We start from the raw sequence: 13,077 nt of genomic DNA on the forward strand, positions 1-13,077 counted from the left end.
TTAAAAAAATTGTGAATATTTTTTAAAGGGTGTTGGTTTCCTAAGCTGAAAATGTGGGAAAATCAAAATCAGTAATAACCTTCAGGTATCCTACTAAACACTGTTTTGTTTAGCAAGGAGCTCATATGAGGGAGAGCTGTTTCCCCTCTGCGTGACAGTACTTTTGATGACAGGACATCAAAACTATGATAGGTAATTGACTGGCAGGGTCTTGGAAGTCACCGTGACAGACTGATTGATACCTGCTGTTGGCCTGTCCTTCATTTCGGTTACGGAAGGGTACCATGTGCCAGGGTCCTGTGTAGGCGCATGTAAACAGTATGTTATTTGTTTTAAACAGATATAAAGTATGCTAGAGATAGCCTTTATTTAATATCCAATAGCATTTCTGTCTGCTTGCAAAGCTATTTTTTTCTTCCTTTGGGTCTGTCATGGTTAATGACTGCCTTGCTAATTGAAATATTGTTTCATTGTTGCCGCTGTTATTACCTAGTAGAAGGTTAAGTTTACTGATAGCCAACTGTCGGGCCGAGATTAATACGCTGAGCTTTTATTAAAATTCACATAATTATGCAGCAGCCATCAAAGCCAATGAGTTCTGCGTGGGGGCCAGACAGGATGATGGAAAATTGCAGTCCCCCTTCTCAAATGATAGCGGGCCAGTGTTATGTGAAAAGAAAGCCCTTTTTTTCTCATTAACATGTGGGAGGTAGATTTCCCCGGTAAGTCAGAGCCTCTGAGAAGAAAGATGTGTGTTAGTCCTTTGTGCTCTGCCGTTGTATGAAAGCAGGCCCAGTCTGGGTAGCTCCTCTGAGGCAGGTGGCTTTGTTTGCACCTGTGGATGTTTTAGAGGAAGTATTTCTCTTCTGAGGGGCCCGGGGTAGGTTACCTGTCGGTTTATAAGGTAAAAAGGACACAGGACTTCCTGGGAGAGATCTCACTGGGCTGCCTCAAACATTTTCTTTCATTGATTCGATATCATTACACACCCTATATGTGGATTGCCATTTGCTGTGTTTTGACAGTTCAGTGGTGATGAATTGGATTTCAAACAAATCAAGTAAATACATAACTTTTGCTAATCAGCGTGAATGCGAACAGTGGCTCTTGGTGATTTTCCGTTGGGATCTGATCATGTGCCTGTGTAGCTGAACATACGCGAGAACAACAAAACACAAAATATACCCTACAATAATTTACCTCCATCGCCTGAACGCCGCAGTGCCTTTTCAGCTTTACGTTTATTAATTACCCTCTGAAATAAACTGGAGTTTGTTTTATACTTGTGGTTATTGCCCAGTCACTGCCACTTCACAAACTTGCTCTTGATTTTTCCCCTAGTGGCTGTTGACACTAATAACTCAATCTGCAATGTATTTTAATCAGGTACAATGTTCGGGGGGGTTGGTTAATAGCAGGATATTATGGTTTACTAGCGTATGATAAACCCTGGCGATAGGAATGGAAGCCAAGCAAAAAGGTGGTAAATTATCTCCTGCATTTAGGCTGAGATCCAATTCCGAATTAATAGTGCCTTGAGAGGGGAAAGAACTGGAGATTATGTTCATCCTTAAAATGTTTTCTAGCACCAATTAAATGCCTGCAGTTATTGATCTTGTTGATTTTATGTCCTGAAATTTGCATAATCTATTAAAGATGAATGATTCATGAACTCTTCATTGCCAGTGAAGATTGGAATTCTGGGGGAACAGTGAAGGCATCAGAGATAGAAATCTTTTGTGTCCTCTGTTTATCCTATAACAGCTAAAAGTACCTGCAAAGTGGGCAGGCGGCTCAAATAAGAAAGAGATTTAAGGTATTGTGTGTGTCATTGGAATTCAGTGCAGGCAGGCCACCTTTCTTTGAATGTTTTTTCCCTCCTATAAAATTATTGGCATTTCTCTTACATATCTAATTTTAAAAGTCCCCAAATGAAAAATACCTATTTACCTAAATAGGCCAGCCACTGAGTGTGTGGGAAAACCTAACTGTAATTTTTTTTTCTAGAGGCCAATTAGTAATTCAGTGTGCATTTAAATATTGCCTCTGTCACACAAGTTTATTGATGTCTTTGAATAGTTTGTGTTACCATGACATTTTGGAGTGCATTACTGAGAGCATCATATACAGTATGGTGAAGTATTTGTCACTTTGTATTTTTCATCAAAGATGGCAAAATACTCCATGATTCCCCTGGGATCCGGTTGGCTTTTTTGCTCTTTTTCATTCAGCATATCTTTGAAGGAGGGCATGATGATAAATAAGAGCCTGTTTACTTATAGACATATTCACCCACAGCATGGATCTCACTCTTTGTGGAAAATAGGCAGAATCATGTCACAAGAGCGACTGTGCTTCTAATTCTGGGCTGAACTTTGTGCCTCAGAGGAGGACATTGAGGCCGCCACAAGAGGCTTCGAGAGGCGTTTTGTTCATACCTATAGACTGAATCAACAGTACAGACTCTTGAAACGCGTTCCCCGCCGAGCCCATTAATCTGAGTCTTCCTGGGGCTGCTGGGATGGCACAGTGTCAATGGGCACCCCCCTCCGTCACACTCAAAAAACCTGAGCAGGTGCCGCCGGGATCCCGCTCGTTCCGAGTATGTCCTACAGAAACAAAAGAGCGTCCGGGGCATAAAGGCCTCGGAGCTCCGTGCTCGAGACGCTCAAAGCGAGCAGATATAAGGGAGGAATGCGCGTTTGCCCGCGACACAAAAGGCTGCCTTGTGTTAACTGGAGGTGCCGACGAATCCGAGCTGAAACATATCCAGCCTATCTTTTAAGTGCAGCCCGCTATTCTCCGGTGAGCAGCAAACAACAATCGGCGGCCGAACCTCGGGTTCCTGATGTGTGGCCTCGTGACAAACGGCTCGCCTGTCCGCTCGCCGGGAGCCCCTGAGCCTGGATTCGGAATTAATGTTTATTTCGCCTTCAAAAGAGCACACTAACTTTTGAGCACACATTTGATAATGAATGACTTTCACCGAGTGTTTGGGGAATTAAAGCAATTTGGCTCTCCAAACATTCTTTACTTAGTTGTAATTAATTAGGGTGTAGGGGTTTTTGGCTGGTGATAAATTGCTACACACCGAATGCAGAAAATGGAGGTCAAAGATTTTCGTTGTTGTTGTCACAAACATGAAGGTGTCCCTGTCATGGTAAATTTAATACTCAAACCACCAAAAGAGTCATTTGCAAATGACTTTGTTGCACTGGCAAATAAAATAAAGGTCATTTGTGTTTTCTGCCTGTGTTGTGAGAAACTGTGATCATACAAGACAGAAGGGGGAAGACTCCATTGCTTCCTCTCACATTTAAACGTGAGTATTGGAAGGGTGTCCTTGTGGACCTGTGTTTATCTTCCATCACAGTAATCAGGGGTTGACAGTTCTCCCTTTCAGAGGGTAACTTGTCTCCAGGACAATAAGCAACACCACTTTTATTAGTTTCAAAGTTCAGTGGTCTTGAACACAACACTCAGGTCAGTGTTGTATGGTGCCCTTGTCTGTCAGACAGCCACTGTGCAAGTGCTGTGAAAACACCAGCCCAATCCCTCAAACAACCTTTTCTTGTTGTTCCTCTGGCTTTGATGTGTTACTCTGGAGCTATGTTGTCTCAGCAGACATGGCTTTGCAGAATACCAGCCATGGATTTTTTTTATTTACTTTAGGACCAATTAAAAATTACATTAAATTATAGAAAAAAAAGTTGTTTATGGTCCTCAGCCACCTAAAAAAACCCTGGCATTAGTGCAATGGGTCATGCAACTGTACCAAAAATAATTATTTTCCTGTCTGATTTCAGGTGTTGTCATCATTTCCCACAATATACTTTCCTTGTTCTATTTATAGCTTGTCAGCTAATATTGAGACACCATTCCAATAATAACCATGGAAAAAAAAAATCTTTTGAATTGATTTGTGTGGGAAAGAGGCCAGTAAAGTGGCTTGATTTCCTGGCGTTAAGTCTAAGAGGGCTGTCGCTGAAGCACCCAATATAAAGAAGCCCTTATCTTAATGAGGAATCTCTACACACAATTCTGTTGTAAAACAACAATAGCTAGGAAGCAGCTAATGAGGCTATCATGGAGTACTGAAAGCTCTCCCTACAGGCCCCTCAAACAGAAAAGACTTTAAAGAGGACATGTAGCACCAGAAACAGAGCTCACATTGATTGCTTGGGTTTCAGAGGAGAATCCGGTGAAATAAAAGGTCCCAAAGCTCATCAGCAAAATTATATTAGGCTTTGCTTTTCAGTAGGTTGTTATCACCCGTGCATCAATCCGTTTGTTGTTTTTATTTAGAAATGCAGAAAACACTTTTCTGACTAAATAAAGGAACCTTGCTTTGCATCTCTTGGGATACCTACAGTAGCATTCCAGCTTGATTTACTCCTTTGTCATTGGCGAACTACTTTGTTAAACCGCTACTAAATGTAGTATTTAGTTCAAATATGTATGGATTCATAAGAAATGTTTACAGTATGTTATCTTTGTTTTTTACAAGAACATGCTTATTAAAGGGTACTTGAATAATTTAATCTTCTTTTTTGTATCTGAAGTGTAGTGCTGACAGCAGCAATGATATTCTCCCTTCCAATTGTCATTCTGTGTCTGGTTTGGCTTGAAATGAGTAGTTGCAATCCACTGTAAAAGATGTTTGCAGAAAACGATATGGTGGTCACCAGTTGTGAATAATTCAGATACAGTGTGTTTACACGTGAGGAACTATTCATCCTATCACGACAAAATTCATGTCATTTCCATGAATTTCCTGTGTGTTCTCCTCCTGACAGAAAGCCCAGGGACTTGGTATAGCATTGTTTATTGCCACAGAGTTTGTTTAGTGCTGTGAAGTCAAGACTGAACTTTCCTCAGAAACGTTGTTTTTATTGCAGAATAAGCAAGTTGTGTTTGACACAGTTTCCAGCGTTTTACCGTAAAACGAAAATGAATATCCACAGGGCCCTCTTGAAAACGAGAGGTCAGTGGGCATTTCTCTAAGATACGCCCCACCCGCGCTGTATGAGTGAGAGAGCCCAATCCAAACAGGTGTCGCCATCGCGTCCGCTTGTGCTTTCACCTGTGCTCCGAACCCTCTCTGTGCCTGCCCGTCAATCCCCTTACCTGCCCCCCCCCCAACCCCCAAATACACACACCTCTCCTCTTGGATGTCAGTTTGTTTTGAAAAGTGCTGGGGACAACAACAGGTTCGACGTGTTGGCTTTCAAAAAGTGGTGGGGACGAAACGGGCCACGACAAAAAGTGGTGGGGACATGTCCCCAGCGTCCCCAGCGTAAATGACGCCTCACCTAGAAATGTTTGTTTATAACGCCAAACCCCCAATGGGAGGCTTTGATGTTTGAAAAGGCCTTCTCCTGAATTTGGACGTGATACAAATGTAAACCACGTGCTTGTAGAAAACACAGAATTCATTTCACCCTTCCTCATGAGGCAATATGTATACTCTTTTGTTAGAAATATCAGAATGATGCTTCCTCTGCTTTTGATAAATGCAAAACTCATTTTGATTTCAAAGGATGAGATTCTCCATTAATTTCCATCACCCACCATTTCTTTTCTCTGTTAGTTTCCTTGTACGCGTACATGGGTGCTTGTGTATGCTTGCCTGTGTGTGCGTGTGTGTGTGTTTACCATCCCTTTTTTTGTCTGTATTTGTTCTCCATCCGGCAGAGCCCCATTCATCCTTGGCCTGTGTTAAGCATGAGCCACACGAGGCTTCCCTGGCCCCCTTCACCCCCTCCTCCTCCTCCCTCTCGGGCTCGTGCCTAGCGGAGCTGCAGCCTTTCCAACCCCCTGTGTCAGTAGATGCCTCAACCCCTTCCTACAGTGCCTATCCCCAGCATGGCCCCAGCTACATGCAATACACAAGCCAGCCTATGCTAGCAGGTAGGCTCTTGCTAAAGACGCAGTACTCTGCAGTCGAGGGGGGTGAGGGGAAACTAGTGGAGAGAATACTGTCTGACGAGCTGTTCCCTTCAGAATAAACAAGCTGAGCAATCAGAATTCGTGAGGCCGTTTTCGCATCAAACTCTCGCGAGTGCACAGATGCTTTGGTACGGATGTGCTCTTCTCTTCCTCTGTGATCTCAAGAAATTTTGCAAATAACTCAAAATAATAATTGCGTGCAACACTTGTGTGCTACTGATTCTTCAAATATAGCATAAGTCTCTTAAATCTTCATACAGATAAGTATTCCATATCTGAGCACATTTTCGCAACAATCTTTTTGCAGCATTCACACGTCGCTTCCGAGCCCCTGTCCAAGTGAAATTCCACGCTTAGACTGCATTATTTTCGTGTCATGTGAAAATAATGGTTTATCTGTAGCTGCTTCTCCTCACATCTCATTGAGCGTGGTGGAGGCAGCTGGCCTGTACGTAGACGCCCCGGCAGAGCGCTCACTTTCCCACAAACGCATAGCACCACGTCCGCAGTTTGGTTTATGTTGTGTCATGAGCTCCAGCCTCCTCATTAATGTTCAGCTGGGAAGTGATTTCGCCCCCCCCTTCCCCAGCCTGCACTGGCCCTCATGCTAACAATGTTGCGGGGCCTCTGAAGCCTTGGCCTTGGCTGAGTTGGAGGTACGTGCGGCGGCACAAAACGGCCCAGAGCCCGTCTAGGACAGTCAGCCGTCACTACCAATTACGAAGCTGAATGGCAGAGCGGTTGCGCTTCGCCCGAAATGATGCTCAGTGCTCGGCGTGACCGGTACGGCTGGAGTTTACGTCTGTGTTTCTTCCCCCAGACTTGAGGGAGAGATCGCATTTAGAGTCGCGCTAACCTGGTTATCATTTAGGGTAGATCTACACTGAATGAAAGCTCAAGGGCCAACTTCTGAATGCGCAGTCGACTTCAACAGAGAGCTGAAATCAAAGCATTGCTACTTTTTGTAATAACAATAAGAACAATGGTTTAATTTTGGATTAAATGAATTAAATGTGTCTGAAGTGAAATGAAAATTATTAAATGTATTATTTTATGTTGAGGCCACAGATCTTTGTTGGGGGTTGGACCAGGCCTGCGAAACTTGAAAAATAGCACATTGTTGCAAATAGTCAAGAGACAACTGGCACTGGTGTTTAGATCATTTAATTTCTGTTTTATAATCTCTGTGAGGATCTTTACTGTTTAATGCTAAAGGCAATCCTTCTCTTCTCAATTCTCTTTCAATAATTTCATGCTCAGTGAAACATCCATTTTAAAAATTTGTGTCCATACTTTAATATGTTTTATGTGTGTGTGTGTGTGTGTGTGTGTGTTACTATGAGTATGTGTGTGCTTTTGTCCCACCTGTTGTTATGTAGGTCTTAAACCATTAGAGGAAAAATACAACTTCTCATCAGCATCCTGTTTCAGCCATCTGTCCTCCACGTAGCTTTGAACTGGATTTGTATTACAGTATACGTACACAGACAACTTAGAATTCCTAATCATGTCCTATAAGTCTAGAACCCAAAACCCCTCCTTCAGGCAATGATCCAAGTAGATCTTGCTAAAAGCTAGGCGTGTTCATAACAGAGAAATTTTAAAAAAATGTAAACTGCATGAAAAACTGCTTTTTCATGGATGGTTCTCTGATTATTTAAAGACACTAAAACTCTGCCAAAAATCCTCCTATCAGAATACTGGAGTGGGCATTTTTACACATTTGATTTGGGTATTTTTTCCACTTCCTGGCTAGATTCAGCCCATGTCATATTCAGGCATTGTTGTAGTTATGTGCCATGGTTAGATTAGGGCCTCTGTTATCATTTAGTTTGAGCTTTTCACTCATGTTGTGTTTAATTGACGATAGAGCGATCCATAGAAAAACAGGATTTTGTTTTGTATTTCTCTATTTACCCTAATGAAAAGATCCAGCTGGTAGTAAGTTCAGCCTACAACTTCCAAGGGAAGTAGGGTTGGCAGATTTTACACTTACTGGATGTGGTTCGGGATGCTCAATCATGCATGAAAGGTACTTGATATGTATCATAAAACATATCAGACTCTGATCTTTGAACAGACTTGCTCTTGTACAGCAATTTCAGGTTCTCTACGTGATGCACCTTTAGCCACGTGCTTCAGATGTTGCAGCAGATAGTATACTGTAGACGGTAGCAATACATCGTTATTTCTTTCATTTGAACAGACAAATACTGAAAGTTGACAGTGTATTTCCATTGATGCTGGGATTTGATAGGTTTTGTTTTTCTAACCAGTTGTGTACTTCTGATAATTAAGTCTAAAATTACAACTAGAATGGTGTACTTTGTTGTAGCATACCACATACAACTAGACAAAAAACAAAAAGAACCGCATATAAATAAATGTAGCGAACAGTGTCAATCAGTCACTGAGGACCCAACAGTGCAGTCATTATACTGATTGCTTTGCTAAAAGTGTCCTTTCCTGAAAGGGGGGGGGCAGGGGGGTAATTATTTGTTTGTACTCCCAGAGCAGCTGTTAAGCTTGTGTCTTCTTTCCCTGCAGGTCGGGACATGGCAAACACAACCCTACCTGGGTATCCCCCTCACGTCCCCCCTACGGGGCAGGGCAGCTACCCCACCTCAACACTTGCTGGAATGGTTCCTGGTAAGTGACATTTCTTTCTTACTACGTCGTTAATTTTAACTCGGGTTGTAATATTTTCAGAGAGGCGCCCCTTAAAAAGCGATAATCTTCAGAAAATCTGATGCCGTTTCATAGCTAAAATCAAAATGCATGGATTATTACTCTTTTCTGGATTTAAACAGTTCATATGGCTATGCTGTGAAATCACGACCAATGGCAGTCTCCAGAAATGAAACAACATCATAAATGAGCATGCGTGATGCATATTAGCTTTATATGCTGATTAAGTCGTGAAATGATCAATAAAATGAAATTGGAGGAAATAATAGGAAATTTGAATAATGAACCTACAACACTGACCTGGTGCTACATTATTGATATATTTATTAATTATATTAAAACAAAAATAATGATGTGTAATAGAATAATGAAAATGTTGCAGAAGAAAATTAGAAAGAAAAGAAAGCACCACTTGCATAAATCAGTGTATCAGGCCCTTAGAGAGATTTAAGGGCACTCTGTATTCACTTCGCATCAGGCCCTCACTTTTAATTCAGGTATAAGTATATATTTTAAAAACATTGTGAGACAAAAATACTCCTCATGACTATTATCACTCAACATGAGACCACCAGTACCAGGAGTAGCTTTAACAAAGACCGTATACATGTGGATGATTATAACGGTGACGTCATGATGGTGATGATGATGATGAAGATCATAAAGGCAATGAGGTCGGTGCGCGGGTGATATAGTCACGGGATGGTGATTACTGGAGCGAGCGGACACACCCAGACATGCGGTATCGACTCGGAGGGCGGGAGCAAGCATCTTCCCGCCCGCTGTCTGATGCATATGAGGAAATCAAAGGTGCTCGATAACTGATCAGAGGCGAGGCAATAGGACAGTTCCCCTCAGTTGCGCTCGAGTTCCACAGCTCATTATCCCCCTGTGTGTGCACTTTCACAAGTCGTCGATAAACATTGTCTTCAGCCGTCCTTCCAGCCCCGGTGCTGCCGAGCGTATCTCTTTCCCCTCTACTTAACCTGCAGTTCAGGTTCACGGCAAACAGTTAAGGGTCACAACACAGAGGCACGGGAGGCCTGTAAATATTTAAATCACTATCTCTCTGAGGGACGTGGCTAGAGTTTCACTGGCAGCCACCAGGATGCATTCTGGCACCGCACTTGTGCCCTCGCCCACACCAAAGAGCAGCCCCCCGACATTTTTTTTTTTGCCTCTGTGCAGATTAATCCATGTGGGAAAAAAACCCATTTGAGTGTACAGCTGTGTTAGCCAACCGCTGACCAATTACAACTAACGAGACACCACAACGCACTCCATCAAGCAAATCAAGGGGATGATATTTAACATGGAGTGTTGTGGTAATGTGCGCAGTACTAAAGTGAATCGGAAGACAGCGAGGCGTGACATTTAAAATGGGAAACGACAACTTAATTCTATCAAACTTGAGTAAGAAAAAATAACAAAGTGTTGTTTCGCCTTCAGTTCAATGCAAGAAGGCTCAATCAGATATCACTTTTCGGGTAACAAAGCATTTCTTGTGTTTTGTTTGGTAATGTAATTTGGTGACAAAATTTGTGGAGTTGGTGGACATATCTTTTCGAGGACATCAAACATGTTTTTATCACACATTTATTTTCATCAGTCACACGCAGTAACATGGAGCCACAAAATCCTCTTAATCCCGAGGCTATAGGTTTTGTGCACTTTCCCATTCATCTGACCCAGACCGACTAAGATTTAGTGACAGGCCCCAAACACTGTTAAACCAAAAGCCATTCTTCACCAGCTTCATATAAAATCTCGCCTTTATTGTCTCATAAAAGAAAGAAACGTGTTGGACCAACAGCATTGCTCACTGGCTTGGTCTGAGTTACTTCCTGCACACTGGAATTCTGCAGCATACTAAAAAAAAAAAGAGTCAGGGGGAAGAAAAAAATCTATACAGCCGTCTTTTTTTTCAGGGGAAGGCCCCAGGAGTTTATATGGCAGCTTTAACCAACTGACAGTTAAAGCAAAAAAGAACACTCCGACTCCAAAAAAGGATAAACCTTAAAAAATAGCGAAGAATTTACAAAGTGGTAAATTCAACTCAAGCAGCCCCGCAGAAGCAATTATCATAGGTGGGTGACTAAAGGAAGCCTTTGAGGTGCTTGTGTATAAATGTAATTTATTTTGCACAGATGTAGAGAAGTTAATGAGCAAACAAATAAAGCTGAGAATAACAGATGCCAAAGAATAATAAAATATCTTTGCAATTATGGCAAATATAGAGACAGATGAAAAGAATATAAAAAAATATAAATGCGGCAAATCATTAAATACAATGGTAAACATTGATATAATGCAATCCCAAATAATAAACTGTAAAGGGAACCCAAAGGAGAAGCAGTCATGCTATAACTGAAAAAATGAAACAGTGTCCCAGTGGAAGTGGTCTGGTTTGATTTTAAGATCAGCTTTGTATTTAACCATGGCATTGGAAGCATTATTGTTGCATGATTTGAATGTGTATCATTGATTAAAAAAAAAAAAAAAAAAAAAAAAACTTTTTTTTCCATTTCCTCAGTGATTGTGCTTTTTGGGAGAAGATTTTATGGGATTTGGGATTTTATAGCACCCCTGGTCTGAATTGAAATAATTTTGCCATGAGAGGCACTCAGAAGTTGCTTTAAAATGCATTACAAAAATGTTCAAAGAGAAAGTTATTTTTTTAATTAATAGGGTCTGGGCCGGGCCACACGAGAGAGTGGACAATAACATGTTTTTGTTAGTTTGCCACTAAACTCTCTAAAATGCAGAAATGCCTATGTTGTTTAGCTTTCATGTTCATTTGATTCATATTTGCAGCCAGGGAAAATGAGATTTTGTCTTGTTTTCAGGGAGCGACTTTTCAGGGAACCCATACAGTCATCCACAGTACACAACGTACAATGAAGCATGGCGATTCAGCAACCCGGCATTACTAAGTGAGTGTTCTTTATGTTTGCAGGGAGATATGACAGTCGATTCCATATGAAAGTGTTCCAGAATATATTCCTCAAGCACTATTTAAATGATTACACCTAGCTTTACTTTTCCCTCTATCATATATTTATGCATAATAATAATGCTTAAATATTATTATGATCAAACACATGCTATGTTATCACACTTAATTCTGTAAAATAAACTGTGTATAGTTAAACCAATGAATTGTGCTGTAAATATTGAGGATTTTTTTCATGGAACATTAATGGACAGCATGTGAAACTACTGTGTTAAAGTTGGGTATTCTGCTCATTGATTCTTTCTTGGGAAAATGTAAAATCAAAGTGATGTTGATTAAAATTTTGAGTTTTTAATGTTTCACCAATACGCTTGTAGGCCTGATCAATCAGACTTATAATGACTAATGTGATGAACATTCGCTTCTAACAACAGTAAACACATACAGCTACTTCCAGATTAGTGTTTCATCTAAGGAATTACAGGGGCAAAGGCTGTAGTTGCTTCCACATAATTATTAAAGAAGGTGGAATATCTTTGATATTTAGATGAAATTAAAATAACTAAAGTATAACAGAATTAACTTTATCTAAAGTCTGTTCTTTTCTTTCTCATTTTTTTGAGCTGCAGTTTTGTATTCTTTGAATCTTACACAATTTGGCAAAAGCCAACAGAAATGAGAGAACAACTCAGCTTGAGCACTTTGTCATGGGTATATTACTGATCTACAGTCGGTATAAAAATAGTCCACAAGTAGTATTTAAATAGTAAAACACTTTTAAAGTTGTGATAATGTATAAATTGTTTAAAGAATGTGTTTATAAAGTGACTGCTATTTGTCGCTTTCGGTTATTTCCTTACATTCTACACCTTCCCTGCTGTACAGATTGCTTTGAATATCAGGTGTCTTTATTGTGGTGCTTTATGTCTTTTCAACTGGTGCACTCTTCTCCTGTTAACTTTCAGGTTCCCCTTATTATTATAGTGCTGCATCCCGAGGCTCGGCACCTCCCACTGCTGCCACTGCCTATGACCGCCACTAGTTACCATGGAAACCAAACCAAACTTCAGGACCATGGCTTCGGCCTCCATATCGTACCAGTGTGAATGGCATTAAGGTCAAAGGGATGGTAGGTGGCTCCCAAATATCCTGTCTCCTGCTCACAAAAACGAAGGAAGGACAACCAGGGACACCCGATGACACGACACACACAAATTCGGCCCTCCGAACTTCCAAGTCTCTTTCTTCAATCTGCAAGACTGTATAGTTTCAGAAACTGAGAGATTATATAAATATATATATTATAAACAAAACAAAACAAAAAAAAAACGTTGAAGAAAAACATGGTGTGAAGACAGCAAAGTAATGAACAAGACAAGGGTTTTTCTCTCCTATTTTTTTTTTTTTTGGTCTCTTCATGGATCGATACATTCCTTTATTTGACTGACGACGCCTCCAGAGGGATCCAGTCATGAACGTAGCAGCAG

General features: G+C 41.0%; 1 protein-coding gene across 4 annotated transcripts in view; it reads left to right on the forward strand.

The window, feature by feature from the left end:
• The window catches only part of pax2b (paired box 2b), a 33,828-nt gene extending 21,023 nt beyond the window's left edge, over positions 1–12,805 (forward strand). For 2 of the 4 annotated variants that reach the window (XM_036527553.1, XM_036527562.1), the window contains 3 exons: positions 8,497–8,598; positions 11,484–11,570; positions 12,575–12,805. In XM_036527553.1, coding sequence (XP_036383446.1) covers positions 8,497–8,598; positions 11,484–11,570; positions 12,575–12,696 — 311 coding nt within the window. In that variant the 3' untranslated portion in view covers positions 12,697–12,805. Of the gene's footprint in view, positions 1–8,496; positions 8,599–11,483; positions 11,571–12,555 lie in introns of all 4 variants that reach the window. The other 2 variants (XM_036527571.1, XM_036527579.1) reach the window with 1 other exon arrangement.
• Positions 12,806–13,077: the final 272 nt, after the last annotated feature.

The sequence above is a fragment of the Megalops cyprinoides genome, chromosome 1 (genome assembly GCF_013368585.1).
Source record: "Megalops cyprinoides isolate fMegCyp1 chromosome 1, fMegCyp1.pri, whole genome shotgun sequence".
Taxonomy (NCBI): Eukaryota; Metazoa; Chordata; class Actinopteri; order Elopiformes; family Megalopidae; genus Megalops; species Megalops cyprinoides.